Raw genomic sequence first — 15451 nt, forward strand, 5'->3', positions numbered from 1 at the left:
ACAATTGAGTTCATGCTGTGTTGGCCATCTACTGATGGGCCTGGGGCCTGCCCTTACACGTGGTTTGTTATTCCCCAGTGAGACTCCTTGTGAGTGGTTATTAACCTGGACGGCTTCTTGGTTAGGGACAGGGCCTGTGTGCATTTCCCTGGCTCTGGACCCACCTGCCTTAGACCCGTGCATGCTGCCAGTCTGCAGAGCTTCAGTTACTCACAGAAGGAAAACTGTTGCATGGTAAAGCAGTAGGAGACGCTGTAGGCTCTGCATCATGTGAAGGCAAGATTACAGCCTCTGCCTGTGCAGACTTGTATGTGTTAGAGCAGAGAAGCTGTGTGAGTCACTCTGCATTCCTGCTATAGGAAGTGGCAAACAAGTTAGCAATACGGCTGGTTTTTGAAATCCCATTCTCTGAGAGTGCTGCTGCTACTTTTCACAATGGACTAAACACACACACACACACACCTCTTGTTTGTGAGTTACCAAATGCCACATTTATTACGAATAGCTTTCTAATGCCTGCTGTAATGAAGAGGAACCCCGTTGTCAGGACAGTCTGCTCAGAGCGGTGGGTGCAGCTTTCTCAGTGCATCTTGGAGTCTTGATAACATTAAATTTGCCCTGTCAGCTGAATTCCTCTGGCTTTGTGTGGAAGCGGGGTAAAAATACATGATCAGATTTCACTATTAAGAAAATTCCTTCAGTAATACATGTACAGTCAAGTTTCCTGCCTAGACAGGTGAACACTTGGCTCAGAAGATTTACACAGTGATTCATGACAAAACGTTGTGGCACTGCACTGGTCTGGATGTCCGCTTGTGTCTCGGGGACAGCCTGTGAACAGCTGTGCCTAGGGGCGATGCCTCTCTCTCCTTGTCAGCCATCCACACGGTCTTCATATCTGAGGAGAAGGGACAGTGAGGAGTCCTGTTGGCTTAATCTTATTGATGCCACCATCTAGAATGCAGACTCTTGGGTACTTCATCTTCACAAGGTGAGCTGCGAACTGAAAAAAGGAGTGTTACAGAAATCATTCCAGAATTTCTTCAGTTCCTGGTTTTTATCAGACTGTGAGAGACAAGGGCATTTTTAGAGCAATAGTTGCTATTGTCACTTTTGCACAAGTCCTTTGTCCTTCAGGATACACTCAATCATGTATTTATTGCTAAAAAAAACCCCTTTATGCTATGGGGTAAACCTGTCTCTATTTTTATGTGCTTTAACAAGTAACTTTAACTGAATGCAGAATAAAGGCCGTAGAGAGAGTACGCTCCTCCTAGTCTGTTAGCCTCATGCCCAGGGACTTATCGCTACTCCTTTCTGTTGTTGTAACCTTCCACAATAGCTAAAGAGCCCCAAATCTATTTTGAACAAGTGTGATATCATGGTAAAATTATCACTTAGAACAGCTCTGTGTGGAATGTCTCAGGGAGGGCCACACTTTGGATGTATAATGTTTTTGAAGCAACCAAATGAATGTTATGACATTATCAACTTAAAATCCATAAGGTCTCGTCCAGGAGCCCTAGATGCCTGGCCACAGAACTCCATAGAAGCCACACAGACACAGATCTCTGCAGACTTAGCCTCTCCAGGATGCCTGGCTGCCTTTCCCATTTACTCTACTCCTGACTAAGGGAGTGCGGGTCTGTTTTCCTGTCACCATCTTAGACTGGTCCTCCGTGTAGCACTTCCTTCTCTCTGGTAGGGTCTCCTTTAGCTCTCAAAGATTCTTACTTGAATCTTTGATAAGACTTTGGTAAGTCTTTGATCTTACCAAATTCATCCAAATGACTTCTTTTAAGAGCGTCCTTTACCAAACCAAAACTTGCTTGAGGGAAGTGGCTTAGTTCTACTTCTTTTTACCCCTGGTGTCTGCTACACGACAAGAGGTCAACATACATTTGCTAAACTGAACTAATGATGACTCTTAAATCTGGGGAAAATTGTGGAGGGAGGCTTTCCTTTGGCTTCTCGGCTGTTCTTTGCTCCTTCCTCCTGGGAGGATCCCTTCCTTCTCCTTGCAGCCTGCACTTCTTTCTCATGACTCCACAAAGTCCCGACCTCAGGTACTTCAACAAAGCTGACTGGTGTCTGCTCGTAGGGCTATTACTTCCATCCGATATTTGAGGTTTAATAGTTAGGTTTCAGCACATGGTCTAAATTTAGGGAACAAAAGAACCAGCTGAATAGTTTGGTCAGGGTATGTTCAAAGCCTCAGTCCCAGGGACTGATTTATTGACCCGGGACTCAAGAATATACACTTTAAAAGACGTCTCCTCTAAGGTTCATAAGCCCACAGTGACACACAAAATATAAAGATGAATATAAAAGCTATATAAAAACCCACAAACCTCCTTAAATGATTTCAGGGACAATTGTACAAGATACTGTCCTAAGACAAAAAGACACAGTCGGCTTAGGCAGAGTACACATTGCTGGGCTGTGACTGCAGCGTTCCTCACCACAGACCACATAAATGGATGCCAATACTGCTGACCACGCCTCTTTCTCCATCATTCTCTGTAGCCCCCTTGAGACTCATGTGGTCAGTTACATTTCAAATCCTGCACTCGTTTAAGGTACCAGCTGGGAATCCCCAGTCATAAATAATGCTGGAGAAGTTGGGCTACCGGGTGTTGAAAGGCGGCACACAGGCACAGTGAGCTCATCTTCTCCCTGTCCTTTCGGCTCCCTTGTCTTCGAAGCCTAGTGCCCAAGAGCAGTGGCACCAGATCCATCCACTCGCTGCACAGGCAGCACTGTCCCATACCATATGATTACTGGCACAGCTGCACATTCCCACACGCAGCAGTGCAATTACCACGGAGGCTGGAAATCCTAGATAAACATAGCATTGCCAAAAGGGCCTTGTGGGTGAGCACTTAGCTCTCAGCACTTTAAAAAAAAAACACCTTAGGAGTAAGAAAATGAGTAGAGAAGGGCTATTGCACATCTAACTAATCTCTTAACTGACGTTGTAAAGCTGTAAAGAGTTCCTATTATAGATGGACATCATAATTAGGTTGCTGTAAGGCTGGAAACTTGGCATGGCAAAATAGGCAGAGGGAAGCAATCGGAAACAACCAGGTTGCTGCTACGTGGGTGGTCTGGAAAGGGAGACAGAACAGGAGCACAAGGAGATAGAAAATGTTCAGATTGCCTTGAGAGGATCCAACTTTCATTTCAGTAAAGAAAGAAAATAAAAAAGCAACGGTTGGATTTCCACACAAGACTGGGGGTTCTGCTCTGATTCCTTGTGGATCCATGTTAAACACTAGTCCTGCTGCAGAGACATGGCTACATCTTTTCCTCTTTTCCCACTCCAGCCTTCTTTTCCAGTTGCTCATTTCCCTGAGTGTCTAGTCAGCATCAGACACAGTTCCAGGTTTTGAGGTATTTAAGAACAGAGGAGATGGTAATCAAACAATTAACACACAGAAATACGGATTACAAAAGCAGTTGTTAAGGCACTTAATAGCGTTTCTGACTTTTCCAGGCGTTGAGGATGCTGTTGCCTTTTTTCATTCCATTACCCTCTCATTACTGACTCCTGAGGTGAACAGGAATTCAGATTTGCTCATGAAAGTTGCTACACTGATGAGACAGAATTTTGGTGAGAGCTTGAAAGGTTAGAGAGGAAAGAAACGGCTTTGAATATGCTGGGTGCGGCTTTCAGTGTGATATAGAAAAGTCAGGTCACATGTGGGGATCAGTAGTGGCACAGGGAGAACCACACATGTAGGCATTTGTTGGTTCCATCCTTCCCTCTTCGGGGGCAGACCTTCAGCCGCCTCAGCAAATGCTGGAGGAACTGGGCATAGGAGGAAAGGTCTAGAGACTATAGACACCACAGGGAAACCACATGCCTGGACATACGGAACAGTACCCTTAGTAGAAGTTCAGGGAGCTCCATTGGGCTGGGGGATAAAGTCATCAGAACTGTCAGAATGCTTTTAGTAAGCAGCAATATCAAAGTCCATTCCAGGCTAGTCATGAGTTTGTGAAGCCATGCTCCAACAACAGTTTTTTGCTTAGAGCCCACCCTAGCTGACTACTCAGCCAATATTGGAGAATGGGACTCACTGCAGGTCAGTTAGTCTGAGACCCTAATCTACAATTCTTACAGTGTATTCTGATAGGGGAAGAATGGGGCTATACAGCCAAGGCCTATAGCAAAAAAATCTCTATAGATCCGGACATGGGAGGTATAGGGACGCTTAGACATGTGGGCAGTGTGCTCATGCAAAGAGGATGAAGGTCCTGAGTGTTTATCACAGCTCAGGCCAGTACTCTCTGGTGCTGGTGTGCATGCCAAGAGCTGGGTAAGCACACCTCAAACCACAGCACAAGGCAGGGTTCTGGAGGTGCCATTGTATTTTGTTTGCCCTATCCTGTATTTTAGTTTGGGCTAAGAGATAGGTATGTTTGTCCAAGGGAAATCAAGTTCTGTGTAGCAGGCAAGTGAGTGAAGTGGAATTTTTGGGCAGCCTCAGGGTACTCGAGGTTAACTCAGGCCAGGATGCGATAAGCTGAGGGTAAACAAGGAGGAAGAGAAGCACCGAACAGGATCATGCAGAAAGTGAACCGATAGCAAAGATGCAGAGCAAGCAAACAGCAAGACTTAGAGGAGGAACAGAGGGGCCATTCTCCTTCAAGCTACAGGACAAGTAAGCTTGCCTGATTTAACCTTTGGCTTTATGAGTTTGCTTGCCATTCATACTGGAGAAAAAACAACTAATAAACATACTACTCAAATCCAGAGAAGGCTTGTCTTCTTAACTCCCCGATAATGCTACATTTGGGGATGACAGTGCTATTTCCAGGTGGGTACGGCACTGACTGAGGGAACTGGAAAGATACTGTAATGAGTAACTGGAGTTATGTACTTGTTTGAGTGAGGCCTGTGCTGTGTTAGCCTTATGAGCCCTCTTGCTATTCTGGAATGCTGGAAACAGGGCCCACAATCAGTATTACAACACGAGGCCATGGTGCATTGGCAATGCTTGTGAATTGTTTAAACAGTTTGTAAGAATTTGTCAAGACCAAGAGTCATACAAGTTTGAGATAAGAAAAAGGTTTCTCTATGTCGACTTAATATGCTGTGCTCATGAATCCTAGGATCCTGATGAGACTGAGAAATGCCTAGGTTAAACACATTCTAGGTGTGTCCACGAGGGTCTCCCATAGATGACCGAGAAGGGTGGACCTGGCCTGAAAGTGGCCAGCCATATCCCCCAGGGCCCAGAAGTAAAAGAGAAAATGGATGTTCCTTCTCTCTGCTCCCGGGCTCTATGCTGGCAGTGGCTCTGCTCAGTCAATGCCCTCATCACACACCTCTAAGTCTACGAGCCCAGATAAGGAGTTCACCCTTTGACATTCCTTTTCTCAAGTCTTCATCACAGCAAGCTAGTCTGACTAGCACAGTGTTGTCTTTCCTGGATTACTGGAGACATTTCTGGGACTGCTCCTGAAGGTCCTGGTCAGCGGCCCTGGACTAACAGTCTGACTAGCACAGTGTTGTCTTTCCTGGATTACTGGAGACATTTCTGGGACTGCTCCTGAAGGTCCTGGTCAGCGGCCCCGGACTAACAGTCTGACTGGCACAGTGTTGTCTTTCCTGGATTACTGGAGACGTTTCTGGGACTGCTCCTGAAGGTCCTGGTCAGCGGCCCTGGACTAACAGCAATGGGATCATGCGAGATCGGATGGTGATCCGAGCAAGAGACTGGCTAGTGCACCCAATTATTACCTGGTCAGATGTAACTCTGAATGCTGCCTTTTGCTCCCATTCTTTCTGTGTTCTTCCCATCACAGAGATAAGTGTTTTATCCCTGTTATTTTTCATATTCATGTATTTCATTTTACTTATTGGAGTTTATTTGTATTTCATAAAATGTGGAGTGAGTTTTTGTATGCAGTGACAAGTAAGTGGCTCCTTTTCTTCCTTTGTAATTTCTCTCAAAGATGAAACCAGCAGCACTGCAAAGCCTGACAGGAGGCCATGGTCCTCTATCACCCTCTCCCCTGCCCTGGGCAGCTGTGGAGAGTACAGGACTGCCAGGTCACTGCAGGAATGGTGCATACTGGCATTTCAGCATTTTTTTTTCTTTTGCTGATATAACAGAATATCATGAACTAGGTAACTTATGGTGAAAGCTTATTTTAAACAGTTCTGGGACAGGGGAAGTTCAGTACTGAGGGGCCACCTCAGGTGAGGGCCTCTTGCACATCTTGCACGCGGCAGAAGTTCAAGTGAGCACACAGGACAGAAGGTCCAACTTCCCTTCTTTCAGGAGCCTGCTATCATGGTAACCAACTCATTCTGGCCCACTTTCTTCATAAGGTATGCTGATCTCATCTTAAAGGTTGTATAATACATATACAAAGCTTAATGTTAGTAACAAGTGGGTTTCAACATGAATTTTGATAAGGATATTGAAACCACAACAAACAGAAAATGCTAATTCTTCAATAAAAAGGTGAGAGAGTTTACACAAAAAGTCATTACAAAATTCAGGATTTTGAGGCACATTTGTAATATAGACAAGTATTCTAATAGAATCTATATGATTTGAAATTCACAATATGGTATACATTCAGGTTACAACAATATTTTAAGCATTGCTTTTGCAGAACCTATTTCCTATATGAGGAAATTTGATAGTATAACTGTCTGCCTTAAATGTTTTTTTTAAAATTTGTATTCCGTAGTTACATGACTAATCATAATGAATGAAATCTATTTCTGTGTTTTAACTTTCAGTTGTCTGTAGTTCCTACCTTAACTTCATTTCTTCCCATTATTTCTCTTTTCCTTTAAGAAACATTCTCAAACATATAAAAACAGACCAGAATGGTATAATGAACCCATAGCTCAGCTCAATGATCATAATTTGCAGCGAATTTATTTCATTATTACTCCTATGTAATCTTGTTACTCTTTTATTTCCTTGATGCAAATTCTGGAAGCTATAACACTCAACAAATAAGTTATTTAAAATCAAAAGACTTAAATATATATAATATCAGTGGTGTTGCATTTAAAATGAAAAAACTTAAATATGTATAATATCAGTGATGTTTAAGATGAAAAGACTTAAATATGTATAATATCAGTGGTGTTTAAAATGAAAAGACTTAAATATATATAATATCAGTGGCGTTGCACTTCAAAAATAACGATAGCCAGGTCTGAAGGTGTACAGTGGAGGCTGCAGCTAGAGACTGCTACAAGTTGGTGGCCAGCTTGGGCTACAGAGACAGGTTATCTTTAACAATGAATGCCCCCATCTGCCTCTTCGCACACATCCACCCATCCTTCAATATTCGCTTTCTGGAGTAGTTTGAAGTGGGGTCCACACAATGCGACAGACGCCCCTTGACTTGCTTTCCTCTAGGTTCCTTCTATCTCTTCACTTCTTTCCACACAGCCTGTTCTCTCAAACTTTTGTCCCCATTGCTCCCCAGGCCTCCTACCAAGACTATCAACGTGGCAGGCAGTGTCACACCCCAGCATCAGGGTGACTCTGGTTGGAATCCCACTTGACCATCAGGGTTACTGACACATGTGACTATCCCCCCTGCCTTTCCCAAAACTTTCTTCCATCAGTCTTTAGTCTTCCAGCCTCACCTGATTCTGTTACCAACTCACCAGCTGTACCCTTCTCCTCGCTCTTGTGGGTTTCTGGTCATCTTCTCTGCCCCCCTTGCTTTGTCTTTCTCATATGCAGTCCTCAGCTATGTGGTTTCATGGTTAACTCTCATCTATACACTGGTGACTGAATTCTCTCTTCCCTAAACTATAAGTTCATTAGTCTGTCCGTCCTAGGCTTGCTGTCCACTCAAACATACAGGTTTCAAAAGAGAACCATTGGTTTCTAGTCACTTCTAGCTTAACCGCCTTCATCTCAGGAAATGGAAACTAATTCCTCTAGTCAGTTAGGCAATAAAGCTGGTATTCTCTCCCCTGTGTGTCCCATATAGTTTTTAAACCCCAAAACATATTCAGAATGTTCCTTGTCACCTACTATACTGGAGTAGCCCAAGTGACCTATTTGATTCCTGGATTACAGTCATTCAACTCGTAACTCATTTTCTCTCTTCTATTCCTGCTTCCCATAGTCAAATTCCCATATAGTGGAAGTAAGACTTTTCTCCCAAGATTGTTTTCATTGCTGTGGTCTATAGAAACTCCAGAACCAAATAGTTTCCTTCCTTTTCCCATTCCTATTTACTTTTCTAACTAGAAGAATTACAGTTACAACATTCAGGAATACTACACCTTCAGATTTAAAAAGCAGACAAATGTGATATAAGGTAGCACTTGGTGAACACTTGGATGCACCCATGATGTAGGCCCACACCCAGTGAGTCTTAATAGTTACTAGTGATGTGGGATGTTCTTCCGTATATGTGCTGTTTTTATTGGCTAATGAATAAAGCTGATTCAGTCAATAGCTTAGCAGAGTAAAACAAGGTGGGAAATCTGAACAGCGATACAGAGAAAAAGAAATTGGAGTCAGTCAGGTCAGACATTAGCCAGCTGCTGAGGAAACAAGACATGTAGAAAATGAGCGAATGCCATGGCCACGAGGCAATACAAAGGCTAATAGAAATGGGTTAATTTAAGGCGTAAGCACTAGCTAGAAATATACCTGAGTGATCGGTAAAACAATGTTGTAATTAATATAGTTTGTGTGAATTCAGGTCTGGGAGGCTGGGAAATGAAAGTGCAGTCTCATTTTACATACTAGGTCACATATCCCTTTGCCAATCATAGGATAACTCTTTTTCCCTCAAAATAGCATGCATTTATACATTTATAGATTTTTTTTGAACAGGATCAAAGACCTCCCCAAGTGCACAATGCACTCTAGATAAAAATTTTCTTTTATATTAATTTTATTCAAAATTTAATATGTTTACTTAATACTTAGGACTTTTTGTATGATGGTCCTCTATAGAACCCTAATTTATTGCTTAAAAATTGTTTATAGAGTGTCAAAGAACTCCAATCAGTCTTGTCTATAGAGAAAAAATTTAAAAAGTAAATATGATAGCAGTGTTATTTGAAATAGTTTTATTCCTAAGAAGATGAACACTGGCTCATGTCAGAGAACAGCATTTCTGATAAAATCCCATCATCTAGTAACACATGTGTCAGGAGACCTACAGAGTTTCCTGCTATATTTCCCTTTGAGCTGTATGTTTGGGAAGTGAGTTTCAGCAGTGATCATTTATCATCTATTGTTTACACTAGACAACTGAGCTCCGTAAGCCCACACTGTGTGCTAGCCCCTGCTCATATTACATGATGTTGACTATGCTGTGAAAAGAATGTATACGATAAAAACTAAGATTCAAAACATTTAGGGCTGTGATGGCTCACAGCCAAGTTCCAACTCTGCAGGTCAGGAAAAGAGGGCTCGCGTGCTTAGCTTTCTGTTCAGCCCCACATTCCTGTGGCTGGTAATTAAGTGGGGGAGGGCACGGTGGGTAGGATAACACACACTGGGACAAGATAACGTTTCTTCTTTAGCAGGGCACGGAAGTAAGTGCCCAGAGAATGACTTGGCAGTTGTTCTGGAAAATGGAAATAAAAATGGAAATAAGTTGGCTCTAGAGGTTGACCATACCTTAGACCAAATACTCCTAGTAAACAGGGTAAGTAAAATGGTTAAAGTCTGGACTGGGGGTAATGGTTTCCTTTACTACATCCCTATGTGGATGATGATGATGCTTTACTCTATGAGGCTTCTGGAAAGCTATGAGGAAGCAGTTTCTGACCAGCTCTCAGTTCACAGGTCTACTGACGTAAGTTACTGCCCATCATTCAGAGAACCAGAATCACGTCAAACCGTTTTCACTGTTAACTTTCATACAGTGTTCAACATGTTCATGCTGCATGAATATTTAAAACTTTCCTTCTTATCTGATATAAACCCACAGAATGACATTTTCAGTGACAAGCATGGCATGGAAAAGTCAGGGAGAAGTTCAAAGCTAACCACAGAGAGTTAGATAGGTTGATGAAGTAGGTTGATGAAGTGGGAAGGAACCTGGAAATGACAAAGGAGATTTGCTTCCCACTCTTTATCTAGAGGTTTGAGAACAACTATAAAGATATATATATATATATATATTACTCTAAAAATATAAAAGACCCCATAGAAATTACGTTAAAATATATGAATTTGAAGAACTACTTATCTGGAATTACAGAGTTTCTATACAGACAATCTGTATGCTCAATTGGCTTGAAGCATTTTCAGAATCATTTAGTCTTTCGAGCACACAGGTGTAATAGGATAATCTGTTAAAGACTAGGAGGAAGAGCTTGAGCAGAGAAGGGAGATGGTGCTAATAAAGGTGTAAAAGTCTGGGTCTACATTCTTCTTCAAATCTTATCTTTATTTTTAAAACAATCATATATTAGATAGCAATCCCAGTTCCCTCTCCCTCCCGTCCTGTTCTCCCTCTCCTCTCACTTTTTCCCCACCCCACCTCCCATGCACTCTTCAGAGAGGGTGAGGACAGTCAACAAAGTCTGTCGTACCACTTGAGGCAGGAACAAGGCCCTCCTCCCTGTATCTAGGCTTAGCAATGTTTCTCTCCATAGGGAATGGGCTCCAGAAAGTCAGCTCATGCACTTGTTCTACTGTTAGTGGCCCTACAAACTGCCCATGCCACACAATTGTCACCCACAGACAAGGAGCCGGGTTCAGGCTTATGCGGGTTCCCCAGCTGTCAGTCTGGGGTCAGTGAGCTCCCACTAGATCGAGCCAGCTGTTTCTGTGGGTATCCCCATCATGGTCTTGTTCACATTTTGATAACCGTAGTGAAACCATTATGAGAAAAGGCTTAGGGTAGGTGATAAGAGCCTAGGGTAGAACCCTTAGAATCAACTGTCTGCCCTCCATCCATCCTTCCATGTATCTATAATCTCCCCCCACACCCCATTCTAGGAAATGAACCCAGGGCCTCGTGTACACTAGGCAAGGACTCTATCATCAAGCTACACCCCTAGCCTTGGTGCTCTTATGAAACAGGCTCTAAGAGTTTCCTTACCACTTTTTACAAAGTGAAAAGAGAACCATCTATAATTAGTAAACAGGCCCTTAGTAGACACTGGATCTGCAGGACCTTGGATTTTCAGCTTTGGGAACTTTAATTTGATAAACCAAACCAGAACTGAGAAAGTTCTCTCTCTCTCTCTCTCTCTCTCTCTCTCTCTCTCTCTCTCTCTCTCTCTGTGTGTGTGTGTGTGTGTGTGTATGTATATACATATATAACATATACATGCATATATGTGTGTGTGTCTCTTTCCAGACAGTATTTCTCTATATAGCACTGGCTGTCCTAGAACTTACTCTGTAGACCATGCTGGCCTCAAATTTGGAGATCTGCCTGCTTCTGCCTCCCAAGTTCTGGGATTGAAGGTATGCACCCCCCCACCGCCCTGTGTAAATCTATATTTTTAAAGCCTTCCTACCCACTATTTTGTTATAACAGACTGGGTACACTTATGTGACTTATCCTTGTTTACTGCTCTAGTTGGTGGTGTCTATCTGGGAAAGCAGAGCCTGAAAATGAGGTGGAAAAGTCTCACGCAATAGCCAACTTTATTCAGAGGATCAGACAAGTTATACTCTGAGGGTTTACCTCAGAGTCAGCTGAGCAAAGTATACAGTCACAAGGAGAGCTGCACATGGCAGAAACGTGTGTGTCCACAGAGACACATGAATGAATAACAAAAGCTGCAGTGCTCTCTCCTCTCTGCTCCCCTAGGGAGAGTGCAGAAGCACATTTCAACAACAATTCCAGGTTTTGAAGAAACTGAGGTCACAAAACTCTTGTTTTCTTAGAGTTTTCTCAGAAAACATTCAGAATTCTCACAGGACTCAATTTTTGGACTGTTTTCTGATATTTCCTTAAAGAATTTTGTTCAGGGCTGGAGAGATGGCTCAGAGGTTAAGAGCACTGACTGCTCTTCCAGAGGTCCTGAGTTCAATTCCCAGCAACCAAGTGGTGGCTCACAACCATCTGTAATGAGATCTGGTGCCCTCTTCATATCCAGCAAGCATACAGACAGACAGAACACTGTATACATAATAAATAAATTAAAAAAGAATTTTGTTCCTAGCTAAGCAGTAATATGCTTAGGTGTTCTCTTAAGGACGTACTACAGTTGAGCAGAATTCATGGTGGAGCTTCCATTTTCCTCTGGTCCAGGCTGCCAGTCAGTTTTCCAGTCTGAGGCCCATTACTATCTCTGGGGTTACATCCCACAGCATTGTTCTCACACAGGGGGAGAAGGACCCCAAAACAAAGTTCACAGTATTAGACTAAGTTGTCATTCTCACAAAGCGACAGCTTCTTCTAGGAGAGATGGATTCACTATGGGGCTTGTTAAAAGTTTTTTGAGACTTAGGTTGAGAGTAGGGTAGAATGAATAAATGGATGTTATAGGTACTGAAAAACAAATTTCCTTTTAGGAATGTTTAGTATTAAAAATAAATTTCTTTGAGCAATTTGGGTCAAGGATGTAAGACCTTCCTTTTAAAATACTTGGTCATTTACAGCATGATAGAGATGATAGACTGTATTAACTATTGCTGTACAGATATACAATTGCCTGGCATTAATTCAACATTTTCAGTAATTTTAATTCTGTTGTTTATTTCTTAACATTATTTGGTGGTCTGCTATTGAGGACCATACATACATATGATTGTCGTTTTGTTTTTGGTTTGACTCCTTTATCATCTACTGACTGTGCTTATTTCTCAGGCTGATCTGAGTATGTGGAGGAATGAGCTAGGGTCGCCATCAGTCTGCAGCCACACCACCCTGAGCACCGTGGATCTTCTCTGAGCTCTGAAGCAGGGCAGGGTGAGCTAGTCAGTACCTGTTTTTCTGCTATGCCCCTAAACTCAAGCTCCAGAACTTTCTAATATATATATATATATATATTATATATAGTGTAATGAGCACTATTATTAGGTTCCTTAAAAAACTTTACATATCTTGTCTATAAGCTTTAAATTAATGCTGTTTTCACTTTATAATTGAACAAATGGCGACTTGAAGAGGCAAAATATGTGCCCAAATTAACTCAGCCGTAAGAAACACAGTATAGCACTGAAGCTAGGCTTACAAAGCTCGCATGTTTTGCATACTATGCTCTGACAGCTGGCATCCCAACCTGACCTTAGCATGAACTAAGGTGGTGATTAATTACAGAGAAGTAGGGGTAGGGGATGCAGGAGAAGGATAAAAGGCAGGGCTAACCAAGGCCAGCAAAGCAGACTTGTTAGCACTCCTGGAGATGAAGGAGCCAGGGGTTCATGTGCGCTGTGGGGAGAGGCCGTCCAGAGAATCGCTGTTTTCAGAACAGTGACACGGCTGCCTGAGACCATTGTCGAGAAGGATCTAGGAGGACAAACACCTGCTTCCTTTCCAACCCATAGCTTATCAGAGCTCTCCACTTGATGAAAAGCTAGGATTTAGAACTCAGAAGTGTGAGGAAGGGTTGAGGACTGATCTGCACTGGGCAGTGGAGTCAAGAGAACAGTTCAGCACAAGCACAGACTCACAGTGGAATTCCAATTCCGTAGGCTGACATGCGTTTAATTCGGTGCATATGGGGGAAGCATCTGTGCTGCTGTACAGATCTGGACAGCAGAGGGAAATATGAAAGTCTATGAATAAGTATCTGAAATTGTTTTTGACCTTTGATAAGAAACATTGTTAAAGATAGATCTTTATCCAAATCTAAATCTAACATAAATGAGTTACTGTTATTGAAGCATTAGCAGCTAGGCATATAATCTGTTCAGTCATTATTGTCTATAAATGAGTCAGCAAGTAGGATGTAAAGAAAAAAGTAATTGATATTGCCTGACTTCTTTCTAATAAGCATGACACTAATTTAGAACACGATGGCTGAGTATTGTTAAATCCTAGACTGCATGTGAGCATTCATTTTATTTCTTTCACATTTTGAACTTACATTTATTGACTTGTACATAATAATAGATTTTTAAGTTAATGACTTAATGAAATAAATAATCTATGTATTTACAGATATGTTTTACCTGCATGGTAAAATTAGATAAATGACATATTAATATGATTAGGATGTTTGGAAGAAGTTGGCAGTTTAAAGAGTTTTAACCTCTAAGGTCTACTTATTAGAAACTTTCTTTAAGTTCTGAATGTTTTATGAAAATAGAGCCATAACCTGGTAAAGTTTATTTCAGGTTTTGGTTTCATGCACATAAAGTCAGAAGAAGCCCATTTTAAAGCCAGGACACAGGGCAGTATTCAGACTCCAAAGCCTCCAGAGCTAAGCTAATTAATGGCAAAGCTTACAGAGTCACCCAGCGTATGTTCCTATCATGGCCATGGGTAGGCATATTAGGTAAACTGGATCCAGTTTCCTCATGTTTGAAATGGGCAGATACTCCCCTGCTTTGGCTGCTTTTCCTGCTGCTGTGATAAAAGCCTTGACAGAAGCAACAAAGGAAGAAGTGAAGGAATGAAGAAAGGGTTTGGATTTTGGCTCACTACAGTTCCAGGGTGTAGAGTCTACCATGTCAAGGAGGCAGCCGGTCACATGTGTCAGAACAGACAGCAGTTCATGCAGCATACTCAGCTTCCTGGATAATTCAGGAGTGGCACACGCAGTGGCTGGGCCTTCCCACCTCAATGAAGACAAGATACCCCACCCGCCACAGTCATGTCTAAAGGCCTATCTTCCAGATGAATCTAGATTTTGCCAGGTTGACAATTAACTCTAACTATCGCTCTCCTTACAGACAAAAGGAGATAACACATGCAATGTACTTACTACAGCACCAATCATAGAAAGACTAGTTCACAGTTTGGACTGTCACTGTTGGGACTCTTTCCTAAGGTGTATGTTACCTAGAGCCTAGAAGAGTGTGATTCTTCATAGTGGTATGGATGTATGGAATGATATGGCATAATGACTAATGTACCAGCAGTCATAAAATGACATCTTACGTCAAGATAATACAGCTACCATGGTTGTAATTATATATGTTGCCACTGATTTGGGATATGGATTTAAGTTTTAAGTGACCAGCTACTTATTATACTAACTTTCTTGAAAAGGTGCATTTAGACATTATATATATATATATATCCATAATTTGTATGAAAGGTGTGATTTATGGCATAATTAGTAAAGATTCAAAATCAAGGCTGGCCTTCAGTCAATGTCAAAGTAAGTACTGTCATTAGCCCTGTCCTACTAAAACAACTTTTAGATATTTTAAATATTTTTGTGTATTCATTCATTCATTGTGTGTGTGGGGGAGTGTGAACATACATATGCAGGTTGGAGAACCACTGGTGGAAGTAGGGTTTCTCTGTCCACCATGTGAATGCCAGGGACTGAATTCAGCTTGTCAGGAGAAAGTGCCTT

The 15451-nt window shown here is 42.1% G+C and overlaps 1 protein-coding gene across 3 annotated transcripts in view; it reads right to left on the reverse strand.

Moving 5' to 3' along the window:
• Positions 1-477: 477 nt before the first annotated feature.
• Tbck (TBC1 domain containing kinase) overlaps positions 478-15451 on the reverse strand; it is a 140195-nt gene continuing 125221 nt past the window's right edge. For all 3 annotated transcript variants that reach the window (XM_041649645.1, XM_041649626.1, XM_041649635.1), the window contains one exon: positions 478-1003. In XM_041649645.1, coding sequence (XP_041505579.1) covers positions 939-1003 — 65 coding nt within the window. In that variant the 3' untranslated portion in view covers positions 478-938. The remainder of the gene's footprint in view (positions 1004-15451) is intronic.

The sequence above is a fragment of the Microtus oregoni genome, unplaced genomic scaffold (assembly GCF_018167655.1).
Source record: "Microtus oregoni isolate MIOR12 unplaced genomic scaffold, Mior012 000000F_ref0000247, whole genome shotgun sequence".
In the NCBI taxonomy this organism is placed as follows: Eukaryota; Metazoa; Chordata; class Mammalia; order Rodentia; family Cricetidae; genus Microtus; species Microtus oregoni.